Source organism: Anguilla rostrata, chromosome 7 (assembly GCF_018555375.3).
Source record: "Anguilla rostrata isolate EN2019 chromosome 7, ASM1855537v3, whole genome shotgun sequence".
NCBI lineage: Eukaryota > Metazoa > Chordata > Actinopteri > Anguilliformes > Anguillidae > Anguilla > Anguilla rostrata.
In genome coordinates this window covers 10271937-10287373 of record NC_057939.1, presented here as the reverse complement: position 1 = coordinate 10287373, position 15437 = coordinate 10271937, and the positions used below count along the sequence as shown (strand labels likewise).

General features: G+C 51.4%; 1 protein-coding gene across 2 annotated transcripts in view; it reads right to left on the bottom strand.

Moving 5' to 3' along the window:
- The window catches only part of tbc1d22a (TBC1 domain family, member 22a), a 148090-nt gene that overhangs the window by 13224 nt on the left and 119429 nt on the right, over positions 1-15437 (bottom strand). For both annotated transcript variants that reach the window (XM_064342721.1, XM_064342720.1), the window contains exon 12: positions 12619-12714. In XM_064342721.1, coding sequence (XP_064198791.1) covers positions 12619-12714 — 96 coding nt within the window. The remainder of the gene's footprint in view (positions 1-12618; positions 12715-15437) is intronic.

Sequence of the window (15437 nt, the reverse complement as noted above, 5' to 3'; positions counted from 1 at the left end):
CGGTATTTAGCAGGGACCATTAGACTCGCCGAGCGGAGGAAACCAGTTTAATCACCTTTCACTTAAATCAAGTTCTCTTCAGTCACCTTCCCCGGCTCGTACAGCGAAAACTCGCTTCTTAACTTCATTTGGAGTTTGGTCCCTTATCTGCAGGAATGACTGAATTAAAAAAAAAAAAAAAGCTAAATACTGAAGAGCAGGAAGCCAGTTCTGATGTGTTCCCAAAACTTAATGGCATTCTGACTGATATCTCCCAGAAACCAGCTCAATTATTCAGCTGTTTCTGCAGGCTGGCTAAAAGAGACACTCTTCCACACATAGCTGTCACCACGTTGACAATCCAGCTCCCACGTTCTGTAATGACAGCCAGCAAGGTTGCCCCGTAGACAATGGCTTCCTGCGATTAGCGATTAGCACGTATTCAGTTTTTAAAACACGCTCGCGCAGGCTACACAATCGAGAACGGATACACAAAGGGATAAAACAAACCCATTCTCTCCGCGGTTCTGATCTCCTCATCAAGTTTTCCGCGCCGCACCTCTTAATCTGTAACTATTTATCAGCGGCTCGCGAGCGCCAACGGGCTCGGAGCAACAAAACACACTCGATCACGCGACGCAACCGTAGCCCGCAGATTACCAACGTTTGATTTCCCTTTCTTAAGCACCCTTGTGACAAACGAGGCTGAAAGGGAGATTGATGGCTTGAGACTTTTTAAACAGCTTGTTTCGCACGGCTTCTGTAAGATAAAGAGTCGTATGTTGGACTTGAGACTTTTGGCGGAGGGTGGGGGGGCGGGGGGGGGGGGGGGGGAGTGGGGTGCGATGTAATTACTTCCAGGATATTAACTCCAATCTTCAGAAAATGCCCTCGCGTCGAGGGCGTTCAGACGACACATCTACAGCACTTTATCAAAACGCCATTCTTCAAGGCGTTTACAGGGGAATTGCCTTTGCTTTAATAAAAACTGAAGGACAATTAATCAGATTCGGAGCCCGGTCTGCGCTGCCGCGTTTTCACTTCGTCGGGGCCGCGCGAACGCATTGATTTCACGCGCAACCTTATACAGCAAATGGTGCCGACCGGTAAAAGGATCGTTTTGGGAGAAGCGGTACAGCAAACCGAACGGCGCAGCTCGTGTGTAGATCCTTCTGCGTGGGTAAAAACAGCGATGCAGCCCGACTGAAGGATCCCAGCAGCGCGGCGCGCGCACGGTGTGATATTATCCGTCTTGTCTTGCGTTGTCTCAGCCCTTAAATGCCAATGTGTTCCTCACGCAGCCATTTGCCGCCGATGTATCTGGCACCAGCGTTTTAATGACCGTGATATTTGCACATCTCGGAAGCTGAAGTTTAAATTAAGTAGCATGTATACAGATTTTTTTTTTTAATTTAAATTACTATGATTCAGACATTTCACTCCTTGGCGCTTCATATTTGCAGAGACCAATTCTATAGCTATACGGCACTAACAAGACGCACTTTAAATTGACATTTAATTTTCACGAAACAACTGACATTTAAATAGTCCTACAGCCTCAATTAACTGGAGTGCGTGCGGCGCACGACTGCGTCAAAACAAATCTGGCCGTTCTCCTTCTCCGGGAAGAAGCCGCAGTGAATTCTCGATTCTCCTTTTACACAAAAAAAAACTAATAGCTTCGTGTCTCCCGCTAGATTGGAACTGAAATTAACTTCCAAATTACTTTTCAAGCATTTGTTCGATACTCTTGTTCTGTTCATTAGTAACAGGATCCTTGATGAATTGCGGCGGCCGCAGCGCCGTCCACTCGAACCGCGCGGCGAAGGAGCGGGGCGGGCGGCGAAAGGACTCGAGGACACAAAAAAAACCTTCCCCCGTATCTTCCGGGGCTCTTGATGAAGCAGCCCCGTATCTAAACAAATAACACCGACAGCTGTTCACGCGCAGCGTAATTGGTCTGGAATAGAGGGCCGGCGGTGAGACAAAGCCACATATTGCGCTTTCCAGGCAATTCTACAAGCGAGCACTTGGATTTATAATTATAATTATTATTATTAGTAGTAGTAGAAGTTGTTGTTGTTGTAATAATAGTATGAGTAGTAGTAGTAGCAGCAGCAACAGTAGTAGTAGTAATAGCAATAGTAATAGTATTAGTAGTAGCAACAGTAGTAGTATTTGTTTGTTAGTAAAAATGTGTATTACAGGAAAGAAAAGGCAGTAGTATTGCTTCATGCAGACTTGTTAAGTCTGTGACCGTGCCCACTGAGAGACTGTGGCTGGGTCGTGTGCATTGGTCATGCCTAATAGCTGTGAGAGAGCAGCTCCCAGCTCAGAGAACGGGGCGAGGGAAACAATAGTTTCTGCTCATGTCATGCATTTGCTAACGCTGTACCCCATTATTCATTTTCTTGGCAGACAATCCTTCACGTGGACTAATGCAGCTTAGATTTTTAATGTATCCAATTTGCACTGCTCAGTATTTACCGAGGCAGTTCCATTTAAATGCCACGCTCCGGGCTACAGCTGCAGCTGCCCATCCAGGCATGGAACCTGCAACCTCCCAGTCAGAGTTTCCTTGGCCACTATGCCAAACTGCTACCTGTGCATGAGACCAGCAGCCATGCCATTCCCAGTCAGGTAACTGGATCTGGGTTTGGCTTGTACCATTCCGGTAGTCCCCCAAGATTCCGTACCCTTTGCAGGCAATCGCTTGGTTCAGTCGTCTCTTTCTGTGGTTTTTAAATATCACTTCTATACTCTAATATTCCTCTCCTCACCTCTGTCTAACACTGCGGTCTCACGGTGCGTCTCAGTTTGACCGAAGGACACCTCAGGTTGGATGGCAGCCCATTAGCTGAAACTTAAACTGGATGAGACTCCCTCCAAATCCTGCCCACTGCTGCACCCACATTCAGTCTAGAGGAGAGCTCACTCAGAGCGCCGCTGCAGAAACCCTCGGGGTCACGTTAGATAACCAGCTCTCCTCTTCCTTCCACTGACTAGCAGGGCCAGCAAATTCTCTTCCTTTCTTCCTCACCACCCACTCTACTCCGTGCCTAGTCCAAGGCTTCGTTCTCTCCTGTCTGGATTACTGCTACTATTTCCTTGCAGGTGCCACAAAACCCCGCAGCAGATAATCCAGAATTCAGCCCCAGACCTAGCCGATAACCTGCAACTCTATGGTTGCTAGCTATATGAATCTAATTTCTATTATTGTGCCAGAGTGGCATACAATAACTTCCATTCAGTGCATTATGGATGTTGTATTCACACTCGCCGGCATGTGAATGTGATATTAGGTCTGTCCCTATTGGCTCACCTTCTGTTGGATGTACTCATGTTCCCTCTCTCAAAGGTTCTCTGGATAAGAGCATTTGCTAAATGAACGACATGCTTTTGTGGGTGGGTTCATAACAAAATCCCTCGAAAAAGCCCACACCTACACACCCACAGAGGACCACAGGCGACAGAGTCGAGATGCAACTACGCTACAAGGGGACACAGGAAAAAATATTCCGCCTGTCGGCCCACTTGTGTACTTGACGTCTTGTGTTGTCAAGCGGATGTTATAAGTGCCGGTAAAAGCAGAGAAAGCTGGAACGAAAGCTTTGCCGCTAACCAATTAGACGACGGGAACATCTGAATCTTAAATCACAAATCAGGCCCAGCGAATGTGTCAGTCGCGTTTCTGGGAAACGGCCCAGCCGCTCCGCAGGCCGAGGCGAGGGAACGGTGACGGATTTCGGCGTTAGCGATCGCGCGGCTCCATGCTGAATTTCCATGCGGAGGGGCCGCGATGATTAATCCCTTAACTCAGCACCAGCCCGCGCGTCCTGAGCGGCATCGCTCCTTCACCTCCATTATCTCAGCCACGCTCCTCCGGAGAGCTCCACGGCCCGCGAGAGCCGAACTCCAAGGGCGCTCGCGACTACATTAAGCTCCGCACGTAACCGTGCCAACGGTCTTTCCACCGCAAATTTACAGCACGTTCCAAGTCGTGGAGAAAACTCAGCGAGGCGTAAAAACATGTCGCTAATTATTAGTTTATAAATGCCTTTATGTATTTTTATTCAAGTTCACACTGCATTTTTTTACGCTTACAGCTTGCTAGCATCGTCTTACATAAAGCCTGACACAGGACAGCCGCAGCCCTGGGGTCAGTTAGCGCTCGCACAGCCAGTTTCCTGATAGGCGACCGCTAGCGACGGCAGAGCTATTCAGAGCGGGGAGAGGGAGCCGGCTCAACTTCTGCTGCTCCAAGCACCCGGGGCAGAACGTGAGGGAACATTGGAAATGGATACTCTCTGGTATTTAATTTGGCAGAATAATGAATTTAATGAGCACGAACGGATCCACACTCCCCCCCAGCCCCCCCCCCCCCAAAACCTCACCCCCACCACCACCGAGGTCCATGAAAGGAACATTAAGAAAGCCTTGCTGATTTCAGCCTCTCAGACTATTAGATTTTATACAGTCCAGACCTGCGCAATAATTGAAATGGATGAAACATAGACGAGTTCCATTTAGACGGCAGCACTGGATTACTATTATTTATTCACTCCCCAGAAACAGGGCCAGCATGGCATGATACATTAAGTCAATTTCCTAAGTGCGGTAAAAACAACATAATATATGTAGAATGAAACGCAAGACATTAACTAACACAGTAGAGCATCAAGTGAAACAGTGGCAATATGTATACAATCAATTGCCCACACACACGCACGCATGCACGCGCACACACACACACACACACACACACACACAAACACAACATCACACTCAAACATGCTGGCACTCATACAGGGAAACATACACATAGACACACACATGTGCACACGCCATGCACAAACACCTCTGTTCACACACAGATGACTGGACAAATACCTTTCCAACTCCCAGAGAAAAACAAAGCCGAACAAAATGGCTAGAGTACAACGGCAGCAACTGTAAGAGCTATTATATACACATACCAGCTGAACTACTGTACAACACAACAGACTACTCGCAGGCTGAAGGAAATCAACGCAGTGCTAGAACCAGAGGTGGAATATCACCAGTGGCCCTGCCTTCCTGCCTATTGTAGGTGGTGTGCAAATCCAAAATAATTACCAAGTGCTCAAGCTGCATGGCAATTGCTTTTATATTTGCCACTGATTTATTTTACTTTGCTCAGCAGAGCCTCATATCGGCTGCAATTCACAGAGCTTACATTTTACGTATCGGTCATTTATAGAGTTAGACATTTACTGAAGTAATTAAAGAGAAGGGTCTTCCTCAAAGGCACAAATATCCATCTGGAGACCTGTGGTAAAACCTTTATGGTTTCAAGTCCAGTTTCCTAAGCAGTTCATCACATATCTGGCCCATTATAACCTGACTGAAAAAACACTTCACCATCACTCTAAAAGCCTGTACATGTTCTCTCACCCAATACCCAATCCCTCCACACCCCGAGCCAATACACAGCAGTATCCAGCAGTACAGCTACGAAGAACCACTTTCACATCATTCCTACAGTATGGCACTATGACACACGCATGTAAATGAAGTCTATAAGACATATGGGACAGCTGTTCTTATAGATCTGTATTAGCGTATGAAGAAGATGGCTGCCGGTGAAGTAGTCTTCGCGTATCACAGAACGCGTGGGCAAAGACAACCGCCGAACGTCGAAACTTTCATCCCGACGCTCAGTCGCTGTCAGACTGTCTGTTCTGTCCATATGCTCCTGCCGCTCCAGGCATGCAATTTCACTGAAAGCCGCACTGGATAAAAGCACCCGCAAAATAAGTATACACACAGCAAATTATATATAGCAGGTTCGCGTGCTTTAAAATCAGGGGGAAACTGAGGCCGTGCTCAGAGACGCGTTTCGAACGCTCGACGCTCGGCCCACTCTCAGAGAGCAGCGCTCGAGCGGAGGACTACAGCGCGGCTAACCGGCCAGCGACAGAGAGAAGAAGAGTTCAGAGGAGGATGAGGCACGCGGGTGTCTCTCATATAAGAGTCTCCAGTGAGCGTTACCAGTGTACTGCGTACAGGGAGACCCACATGGGTCAGGCGCCCCTCCAACTGAGAGCAAACAGGGCTCCACTCTGAGCCAGCGTGGAGAACAGCTCCAGAGAACGGCCGAGAGGATCAGCTCGCTAACCTTTCCATCCGCTAAAGCGTTCAGCAGGGTCCAGCGACATACAGTATGAGGAGTCTGCGTTCCATAGACGTTCCAATTAGTCAACAAACACGCACCATTAACACCCATTCTAGATATCCAGGGGGCCCTCGATGGCTTATGACCCCATGCAAATCATTTACCCTGGTGTCAAACAACACTGTGCCCTCAACACTGATTCCATATTTGAAAATGGGCACCCTTCAAAAAGGGAGTGAAGAATTCATTCTAGCATTCTTTTCATTACCAGCAGTGATTGTTACGTCAGAATTAGAAAGTTCAGATAAGAACATTCTATTGACACATTTGTGAACTGACACCACAAAGGGTTGCAGGAGACTGAACCAGAGCCAGCAGCCTGTGCTGGCCAGAGGGGAGACTTCGGGGGGCCAGCCGATCCCGTGCCAGGGATCACCTGACCGTGTCCGAACGGCGCCTCATTTTTCAAACCCCTCTCCCCTCCCTCCGCTCTCCATCACTCAGCCTCAAATCTCACTCCACCGCAGTTCAGCAGCAGAAGCCAGGTAAAGGGGGGGGGGACTTAGGCACAGCTCAAATCATCCGACGCCTGACTGCTTTCACAACCAGAGATACAGCTCAAAAGAGGCCCTGGGAAGAGATGAATGGGATCTTCTATGACTGGAGTATTGTTTTGAAATGCCACCCGGTGGCAGATAAATGGAGAGACATTCCAGCCCGAGGCTACAGCTCTGCACACGGCCGTGTTCATTAGCAACAGAATAAAAAGACAGATGCATAGAGGGCTGTGTGGATGGCTCTTTGCTCGCACTGTACTATAGCAGAGCACATGAGCACTCATCGTCTTGACCATATAAGGGTTCACTGTAAACCTCTGATCTACACGCAGCTATACCATACACAGCAAGCCGCCGCCTATTTTCTTTACCATCACTTGTTATTGGCTGTCAATCATTTTTTTAGGCTGCAGGTACTAACACCTCCCAGTGCCGAATAAATAAACTCTCAAAGCAGTTATCTGAAAATATACTTGGCTTGTGTGAAATGTTATGATTCCGGCAAATACTTCTATTACAGGATGCTGTGAGGCTTATTTTTCTTCAAATCCTTATTTCCTTTATGCCACGGAAACATATGAGCCTCTCACAATACAATCAACACTGCAAATATCAATGCAAAAAGACAAAGGGCTTCACAAACAAGTCCCTCGTGCCAAGAAATCTCTAATTACTGCTCTCCCTTACACTGTAGTAAAAAAAAATAAATAAATAAAAAAATAAGAACATGAATCACTTGCTTGGCATATATCATGTATTCATATTGGAGCGACAGATTGGAACTCGTCCAACGCGTGGTCATGGATTTCAAACGGTCGTCTGAACGGTGAGCGCCGGTGCTAATGACCATTTTCTGCTTAACGCGTTAAACGCGAGACGGCCTCAAAGTCCGCTAAGCAGGGGCAGCGCTGTGGGGTTTGCAAGGCTTATAAAAAAAATAAAATAAAATTAGAAAAGAAAAAAAAAAAAGGCGGACATTTCAGCCTTTCAAGTCATGGTTCAAAGGGCTGGCGATATGGACCGTGGCTCTCTCTAAATCAAACCATTAAAACTGCTAAGGAGCACATTGATTTTCCTCCTTTTTCCCTTTTTTTTCCTTTTTTATTCGCCGGTCCGTTTCTATCCACTCTTAAACCTGTTTAAATGGGATTCAGTACGGACCCGGGACGCAGATGTGTTCTGAGGAGAAAAACTAAATAAATAAATAAATAAATAAATAAATAAATAAATAAATGAATAAGAACAGCGGTGCCTAACTTCCAAACAAGACTGCGCCTGTCCCCTCCCCCTTGGTTACTGAACACACAGGGAACCAATCACAGGGACCGAATGAGAAGAGTCCGTCTGAGCGTCTGAGCGCAGCGCCGGGGCTGGAGAAACAGCGCCTCCCGCGGGCCAGGGCAGAGACGCGGCTGTGCGCCGGACTGCCCGGGCCAAAGGGGACGGTAATTGATTTTGACAGGCGAGCGTTTTCTCCGAGGGGGGCGGGCGGGGGGGGGGAGCGGGGACAGATGGCGGGTCAGGAGCCCTCTCCCGTGGGGCGGGGCAGCGACAGGTAAAGGGTCTGATGGGTACGGGACCCGTCGCGGCGGGGAGACTTGTAACGGTGAAACCCCCCCCCCACGGTGGTTCAGACGGCAGACGCCTGACCGCTGACCGGAGGGTTGCGGGTTCAAACCCCCAGCGAGATCAGGCTAGCTCGTGGGCGGATGTGCAAGCCTCTTCGCCTGGGCTTGAAAAGTGGAAAAACAAACACTGCACGCTCTCGTGCATCTCCACACGCAAGCATGGATGCCAGTCTCAACGTTTGTGCTCGAAGCAACTTTGTGGCTGAAGGGTAACTTTGCTTTCACGTAGCCTGTGGAATATAAGAGGACCTATTATGCCAATGCTCAAACAAATATAAACATTTTATTGTAGTGTTCCACTTATTCTTGCCTTTGAATTCCATATACGGATTCCCATGATTCCTAGCAAGCCCAGGTGGGGATAAATATGAGTACTCACTCCTCAACCGATGAGTCTTCTCATCTCCTGTGATCAGGCTTACGGCCTATACCGTTTGATAGCCAGCGACGCCCCTCCCTCCTGCACCCATGACCACACAGCCAGCTGACTGGCTGCTAACTCTCCTATTTCCCCATTTTATTATGCTGTGTATCCAAGGGACTGACGTGAGAGGTAAAATCCCCCCCCCCCTTCCCGTGTCTCTCTTTATTGACTTTATGACTGAGTGTAAATATGAGGACCTCGATATTGCGTGCCGGAGTGACATCTCTCCCCGCGAAACGCTACATGCCTACAGCGCACGGCTGCGTCACGCTCCAGTCACAACACGGGAAGTCAGTGGAGATAATAAGGCCCGAGACGCAGGCCTGTCTCCAGCCCACGGATCGGTTTGGCCAGCTCAGCGCGGGCCTCGCTGCGACGCGATAAACAAACACGCTAATGAGAGCCCATCAGCCGCGCAACGCCAGCGCTAAATGCCAGCCGAGCCTGACATTCGTCTGTACGAGACCGGGTGTGACCCACAACCCGGGGGGGGGGGGGATGTTCTGGGCCCAGATGACCCCGTGGTGGTGCAGAACCATCTGAGGACCACGGCCTTTTCCTTTTTTTGGGAGCTCTCTCCATCTCGCCGGAAGGAGGATCTTCGTTCTCGTTCGGCGATGATGCGGGCGCCCAGACGGGCTTCCCGGGGACGGGGCTGCCGAGGAGCGGCCCGAAGGCTCGCGAGAGGAAGTGAGGCGCGTAACGAAATCTGCGTGAGTCTCCGCGCCCTCGATTTATCGCACACTTCTGCCCCCGAAATTCACACGCATGTGGTTCGGCTGAGTATCCTGAGTGACTCGCACGCGAGGCTCATTAAAGAACCGCTGCTTTACATTACGCAACGACAGACGTGGGTTTCTTCGGAAGCACCACTTCAAACTGACAGCGCCCCCTGCTGGATGGTCATAGACAGTGGAGATCCTGAACTGTCTCGCAAATTAAAGCCAAAAGTCAAATCTGAAGCTTCTCAAAACTAAAGAGTCTGTCCTAAGTGTATTTTGCCCTGCTAGTTGCCTGTCCACCAATGTCTAATCGCCACCAGTGTTTCCCCAAGCCACAAATTTTCCTTGGTGCACCATGGTATGTACATACATACATGCATACAGTACATGCATACATACTGTATATACACGCATATAAATATAGATATTCAGCATGTAGTCATCAAACCGTGAGGTTCGGGGGCTGCGCTCTCTGAAGATGAATCATGTCAAAGTGAGCAGCGAGCGCGTGACGCGCTGTAATTAACACGCTGCAGATGAGCGCTCCAGCGGCGAGCGCCGCTAGCCTGCGAGCGCGCTCCCATTCAGCGTCAGCGCAGGCGTGGAAACCGCTTCAAAGCACCACACGGCTTCCCCGGCGAGGCCCCGCGCGGCGGGCGACAAAGGCGCAGCGTGACAGCCGTTCCAGACGACCCCCCCCTGCCCCCCCCCGCCACCCCGCCCCCGCCAGGGAGCCTCCACGGCTCAGAGCCGCGTGCTAATCTGCGCTGTCTAATAACGCACACAGGAACTTCAGCTGCAGTCACTCTCCTTAAAGTTGTAGGGGTCCAAAACGCAGAGAAAAGAGCCAAAATACAGGAGGAAAAAAACACTGATATTCTGAGGTACTTTTCTTAAAGATTACAACAGGTAATGACTCAGACTTGAACCACAACAAAACACTCCTGTTTCTTTCAGCCAATTGTCTTTCGGTATGGCTCTGGAGTAAGAGTGGGGGGGCGGGGTTAGAGTGCGGCAACTACAGCGGAGGGGGCGTGTGTACTGCGCGTCAGCGCTGTCCCCCGCCCTGTGACTGACAGCCTGGTAGCTGCTCTGAACCTCACCCTGCAGTCAGAGAGAAGAGCTCGTTTCCTCACACAATCACAGGTCACACAGTCCCAGGCTTCACCCCGCCTCCCCCCTGCCCAAAAAAAAAAAAAAAAGGAAAAATCAATCTTCAATATAAACTTCACACGCTCAGAGGGAGCAGCGTGGGGCAGATAAAGCCCAACCCCTACCTTTGAACCGCACGCTATTTTTACTTCTCATCCAGATGCCTTCTCCGCCTCCATTGACAGATGAATCATCAGGATTATTACATTATTGCAGAAAGAGAGACAGAGACAAGACAATCCCCGCTCCGGCGATAGCTCTAACGGAAGACTCCGATCCACAGATCATTTCAAATCTTCCCATCAGCCGGAGCGGGGAGGGGGGGGGGGGTGGGGTGGGGAGAGAGAGAGAGAAAAAAAGGCTATCCCGCGTATCAATTACCATAAATTCATCACCGCTCTCGGCAGGCATATGAACGGCGATAAAAGCGGTCACGCTCGAACCGGGAGCCGGGAGAGCGGACGCCGGCGGTGCGGCGGGTAGAGGGGCGGGCCGCGGCAGACGCTGTAAATCAGGCGGCCGCGGACGCCGCGCTCCAGCGACTCCAGCGCGTACTCAACACACCGCACACACACACACACACACAGCCTTTTATACACAGCCTGCAGGCTGACCAGAGCGTCTGCACAGGGCTCAGACAGAGAGAGAGAGAGGGAGAGGGAGAGAGAAAGAGAGAGAGAGACAGGCCTCAGACAGAGAGAGAGAGAGAGCAACCGGGCTCAGACAGAGAGAGAGTGAGAGGGAGAGAGGGCTCAGACAGAGGGAGAGAGAGAGAGAGAGAGAGAGACCGGGCTCAGACAGAGAGAGAGTGAGAGGGAGAGAGGGCTCAGACAGAGGGAGAGAGAGAGAGAGAGAGAGAGAGAGAGAGAGACCGGGCTCAGACAGAGAGAGAGTGAGAGGGAGAGAGGTCAGACAGAGGGAGAGAGAGAGAGAGAGAGAGAGACTGGGCTCAGACAGAGAGAGAGAGAGACAGAGGGAGGGAGAGGGAGAGGGAGGGAGAGAGACAGGCCTCAGACAGAGAGAGAGAGAGAGAGTGACCGGGCTCAGACAGAGAGAGAGAGAGAGGGAGGGAGAGGGAGGGAGAGACAGGGCTCAGACAGAGAGAGAGAGAGGGAGACAGAGAGTAGAAAAGGGTATAGAGAGGATGAAAGAGAAAAGCAGATTGAGGCTGGAAGTGGGAGAGAGAGAAAGAGTAAAGACAGTAAGTAGGAAGACGGGGAGAGAGAGACAGAAATAATGAGAAAGGAAGAGGTAGAAATGTCAGCAGAATGGGTCAGTCTAGTCTTATAGAAGAGGGCTAGCTCACTGAGCATGTGAAGTTAAGCTGGTTCATCCCTCTTGCAGGACAAAAAATCTCCCTCATTACAAAGGATCCGTGTATGGAGCAGGATATTTACTGTGGAAGCTCAGGTTGAGAGACTTGTTCTGGGGCACAACTGCAGTGTCCGGCCAGGGAATGTTCTGGAAACAGGGTGGGTTCCTGATCCGCTGGGCCGAGCTGGCGGCCGATGTAAAGAGCAGGGGCCAGGGCGGGGGGCAGAGGGGTCGTGCGCAGCTCCACAGTCACGCCCCAATCGCACGCCTCTACCCTGCCTCGCCCTCCAGGAAATTAGCAGGCCGTGGAAAAGGGGAGCGTCAGGGATGAGTGGAAGTCCTTGGAGAGCCGGGGGGCGGGAGGGGGTGAAAGCGGGTAGGCGGGCGGGCGGGCGAGCGGGGAGGTGAGGAGAGGAGAGGGGAGGAGCAGGAGAGCAGGTGGGCGGAGAGAGCGGGGGGGAGAGGGGGAGGGGGAGGGGCAGGGGGAGGGAGGGCGGCGCTGGACGGGCGCTCTGAAATGCCACGGCAAAGTCACCTTACAGCAGCTGCTGCTGTCATCGCACTAATGCAGCCGCGGAGACCCCCTGACCCGCGGAGCTAATGGCGAGGGGGGGGGGGGGGGGGGGCAGGACGTCGCCGCGGCGCGCAGGGGGGGCAGGAGCTCGGGGACGCTCGGGGACACGCTCACCTGGAAGTCCTTCTCTTCCAGAATCTCCTTCCGCCAGCGCACCAGGAAGGCGGCGCACACGTACAGGTGAAAATGGGAGAACCCCTCCGGCTCGGCCTGCACAGGGAGAGAGAGAGAGGAGAGGAGAGGAGAGGGGAGGAGAGGAGAGAGAAGGAGAGAGAGGGGAGGAGAGGATAGTATAGAGTATAGAGGGGAGGGGGGAGAGGAGAAAAGAGAAGGGAGGGGAGGGGAGGAGAGGAGAGGAGATTAAATTAAAGCAGTCAATTACACTGTTAACTCCCCTCACCTGGTTTCTTGGGTCTAAGTGGTTGCGGAATTTAAGGCGAAAACAAAAACCAGCAGACCCTGTGGTCCCAGGACCAAAACTGACTACCTCCGCATTAGTGTGCTCCAAAATCTTTTGAAATGCTTCTTGGAAAAAATGTTAGCATAGCGCCCTGTGAACACTGAAACACCACAGACAGGAGCACACAAAACAGGGCTAATGTGAACGTTAGCTGAACAGACCGGGCCTGGTCATGTTTTATGTTTTATCAGTTCACTGAAACGGCAGGGCGAAGGCATCCTTTCCCCGGCATGATGAAGGAGCCCCGGAGATTTCAAACGGACCCTCCGCACACTTCCACACCCGCCGTTTCTTAAAGAACCGAGGACAAAAAATAATTAAAAACCTTTCAGTTAAGTCTGACCTTTTGGGCTCTTTCCGCCGTTCCTACATTTCCCTGAAGCAGGTGGGGGCCTGGTTTACTGCTCGGAAATAAACGAGCGAAATGAAAGAGCAGTACGCTCCCCCCCCCCACCCCACCCCCCCTCAGAAGACTGATCCGGGGACGATAATTAAAGTGGCGTTCCGTTCACGCTCGCCTGGGCAGGACACATGTTACAGCGCTCCGAGTAATCCCTGTGTTCTAGCACAGCACACACAGGCGCTCAGCCCCACACAGCTCCCCAGCCACACACAGCTCCTCAGCTCCACACAGCTCCACAGCCCCACACAGCTCCCCGCTGAAAGACCCGTCCCGCACCTCCAAACACGTATCGTTTGAGACCGTCTCTGCTGTACGGGGCCTCACTGTCTTACCGATACTTTACAAAAGTTCTTCAAAGTTCTGATTTTTTCGGGACGTGATGACTCATCGTAACCGGCGACGGAACACCGGTGGGCGGATCCGGCCCGTCGTCGGGCTGCGTCGCGCCGCTAATCTCCGTGCCCCTGCCCGCAGACGATGCCCGGGAAAACGATCAAACATTCCCGCTCCGGCTCCCATTTGAATATTTATGGGAGCGCCGTCTGCGCAAACACCAGGGAGGCGTCCGCCCAATTTTCTGAGTAAACAGCCGAATCGGGGCGAAAAAAAGTCTCCGTCGATCCGCCGCCGCCGCCGCCGCCGCCGCCGCCCGTCCCGATGTTTCCAGTCAAGCGGCGCGTTTAAAGGCGAGACTTTAGAATATAATTAAATAAAAGGGAAGACCATTAAATATTGAGAAAGCGTGATGGGGCTCGATGGCTGCGTTCAGTTAACATCCGTTAACAAGCTGGCGTAGCTCTACCAGGAGGCCTGCTGTAGTGAATGGGGGCGTTCCTGTCAGGAAAGGGAAACGCACAGCCCGTCAGGGCCTCTGCACTCTCAGACGCTCTTCCTGTTGGGCTCGCGGTGCAAACCGCCATCTTACATACGCTCATCGCTGGCCACACGATGCAGCCGATTAGCCTTCTGCAGTGCAGTGCAGGCAGGCCACGGCTAACACTGTTAGATTCAAGCCTAACAGCAGTATTAAAGCCTATACAGTGATACAGTGAGTCTGTGCGTGTGTGTGTGTGTGCGTGTGGGAGAAAGAGTGCATGAGTGCACGTGTGTGCATGTGAGCGTGTGTGTAAAAAACAGTGTGCGAACGTGTGTGTGTGCGTGCATACGTGCGCGTGTGTATGTCTAAGTGTGCGTGTTGACTGCGCATATATCCGTGTGTGAGTGATCACGTGTCACGCGTGCCTCAGGGTGATCTGGACTGTAAAGTCCAGTCCCTCAGTACTGCTGTGTTCCCCTGAGTGGCCTTCAAAGAGATCATTACTCCGCTCCTCCCCAACCCCGGCTGAAAAGATGAGTCCACTGTTCTCGTGTGGAGTTCACGCAACCTCCCTTTTCACTCAGCACCAGGACAGAACGCAACAACGTCATCCGATGAAACAGCGCTTTTGTGGTATTACCCCTGACCTCCAGGCAAATACCAACCAACGAACCGAAAACGCAGCTTCGCATCGCTAGCTATCACTATAACAACAGTAGTTACAATGTAATTACAGAAGTAAACAGTCAAACTAATACAGAGCGCTACAAGAAGCCGCTAGGTCACAAAATGAAGCCCCGCGCTCCAGTGTGAGCTAATGGGAGGTGATACTGAGGGCTGAGGCTGAAAGCTTTAGTCTAAATCGGCTCCTGTGAAGTTTCGGGCGCCAAATGAGCGGAGGAGCTTCGCAGCGTTCCAGAGGCGGGAGGCGGTGAGTAAACACGGATAATTGGGAGGCGAGAAAATGGCGGTCTCGCAGTTCACCCACGAAACGGTGCGGGGGCAGGGCACGTTTGGCGATGCCCGACCCCCTGGACTTCTCTCATCCAGAGTGCCAGAGCCCGGTCAGCTCACTCTCCTCTCCTCTGACCTCTGACCTCTGCGCGAGAACGAGAGACGTCGTGTCTAATCGCGCTCCAACGCCACTCCGCGTATCGCATTTGGAACGGGCTAAACTGCTTCCCTCATGCATCATTTTAATTATTTTTCCCAGAGTTCCCTTGGGGGGGCAAGACGGGGACTTAATTAATGGG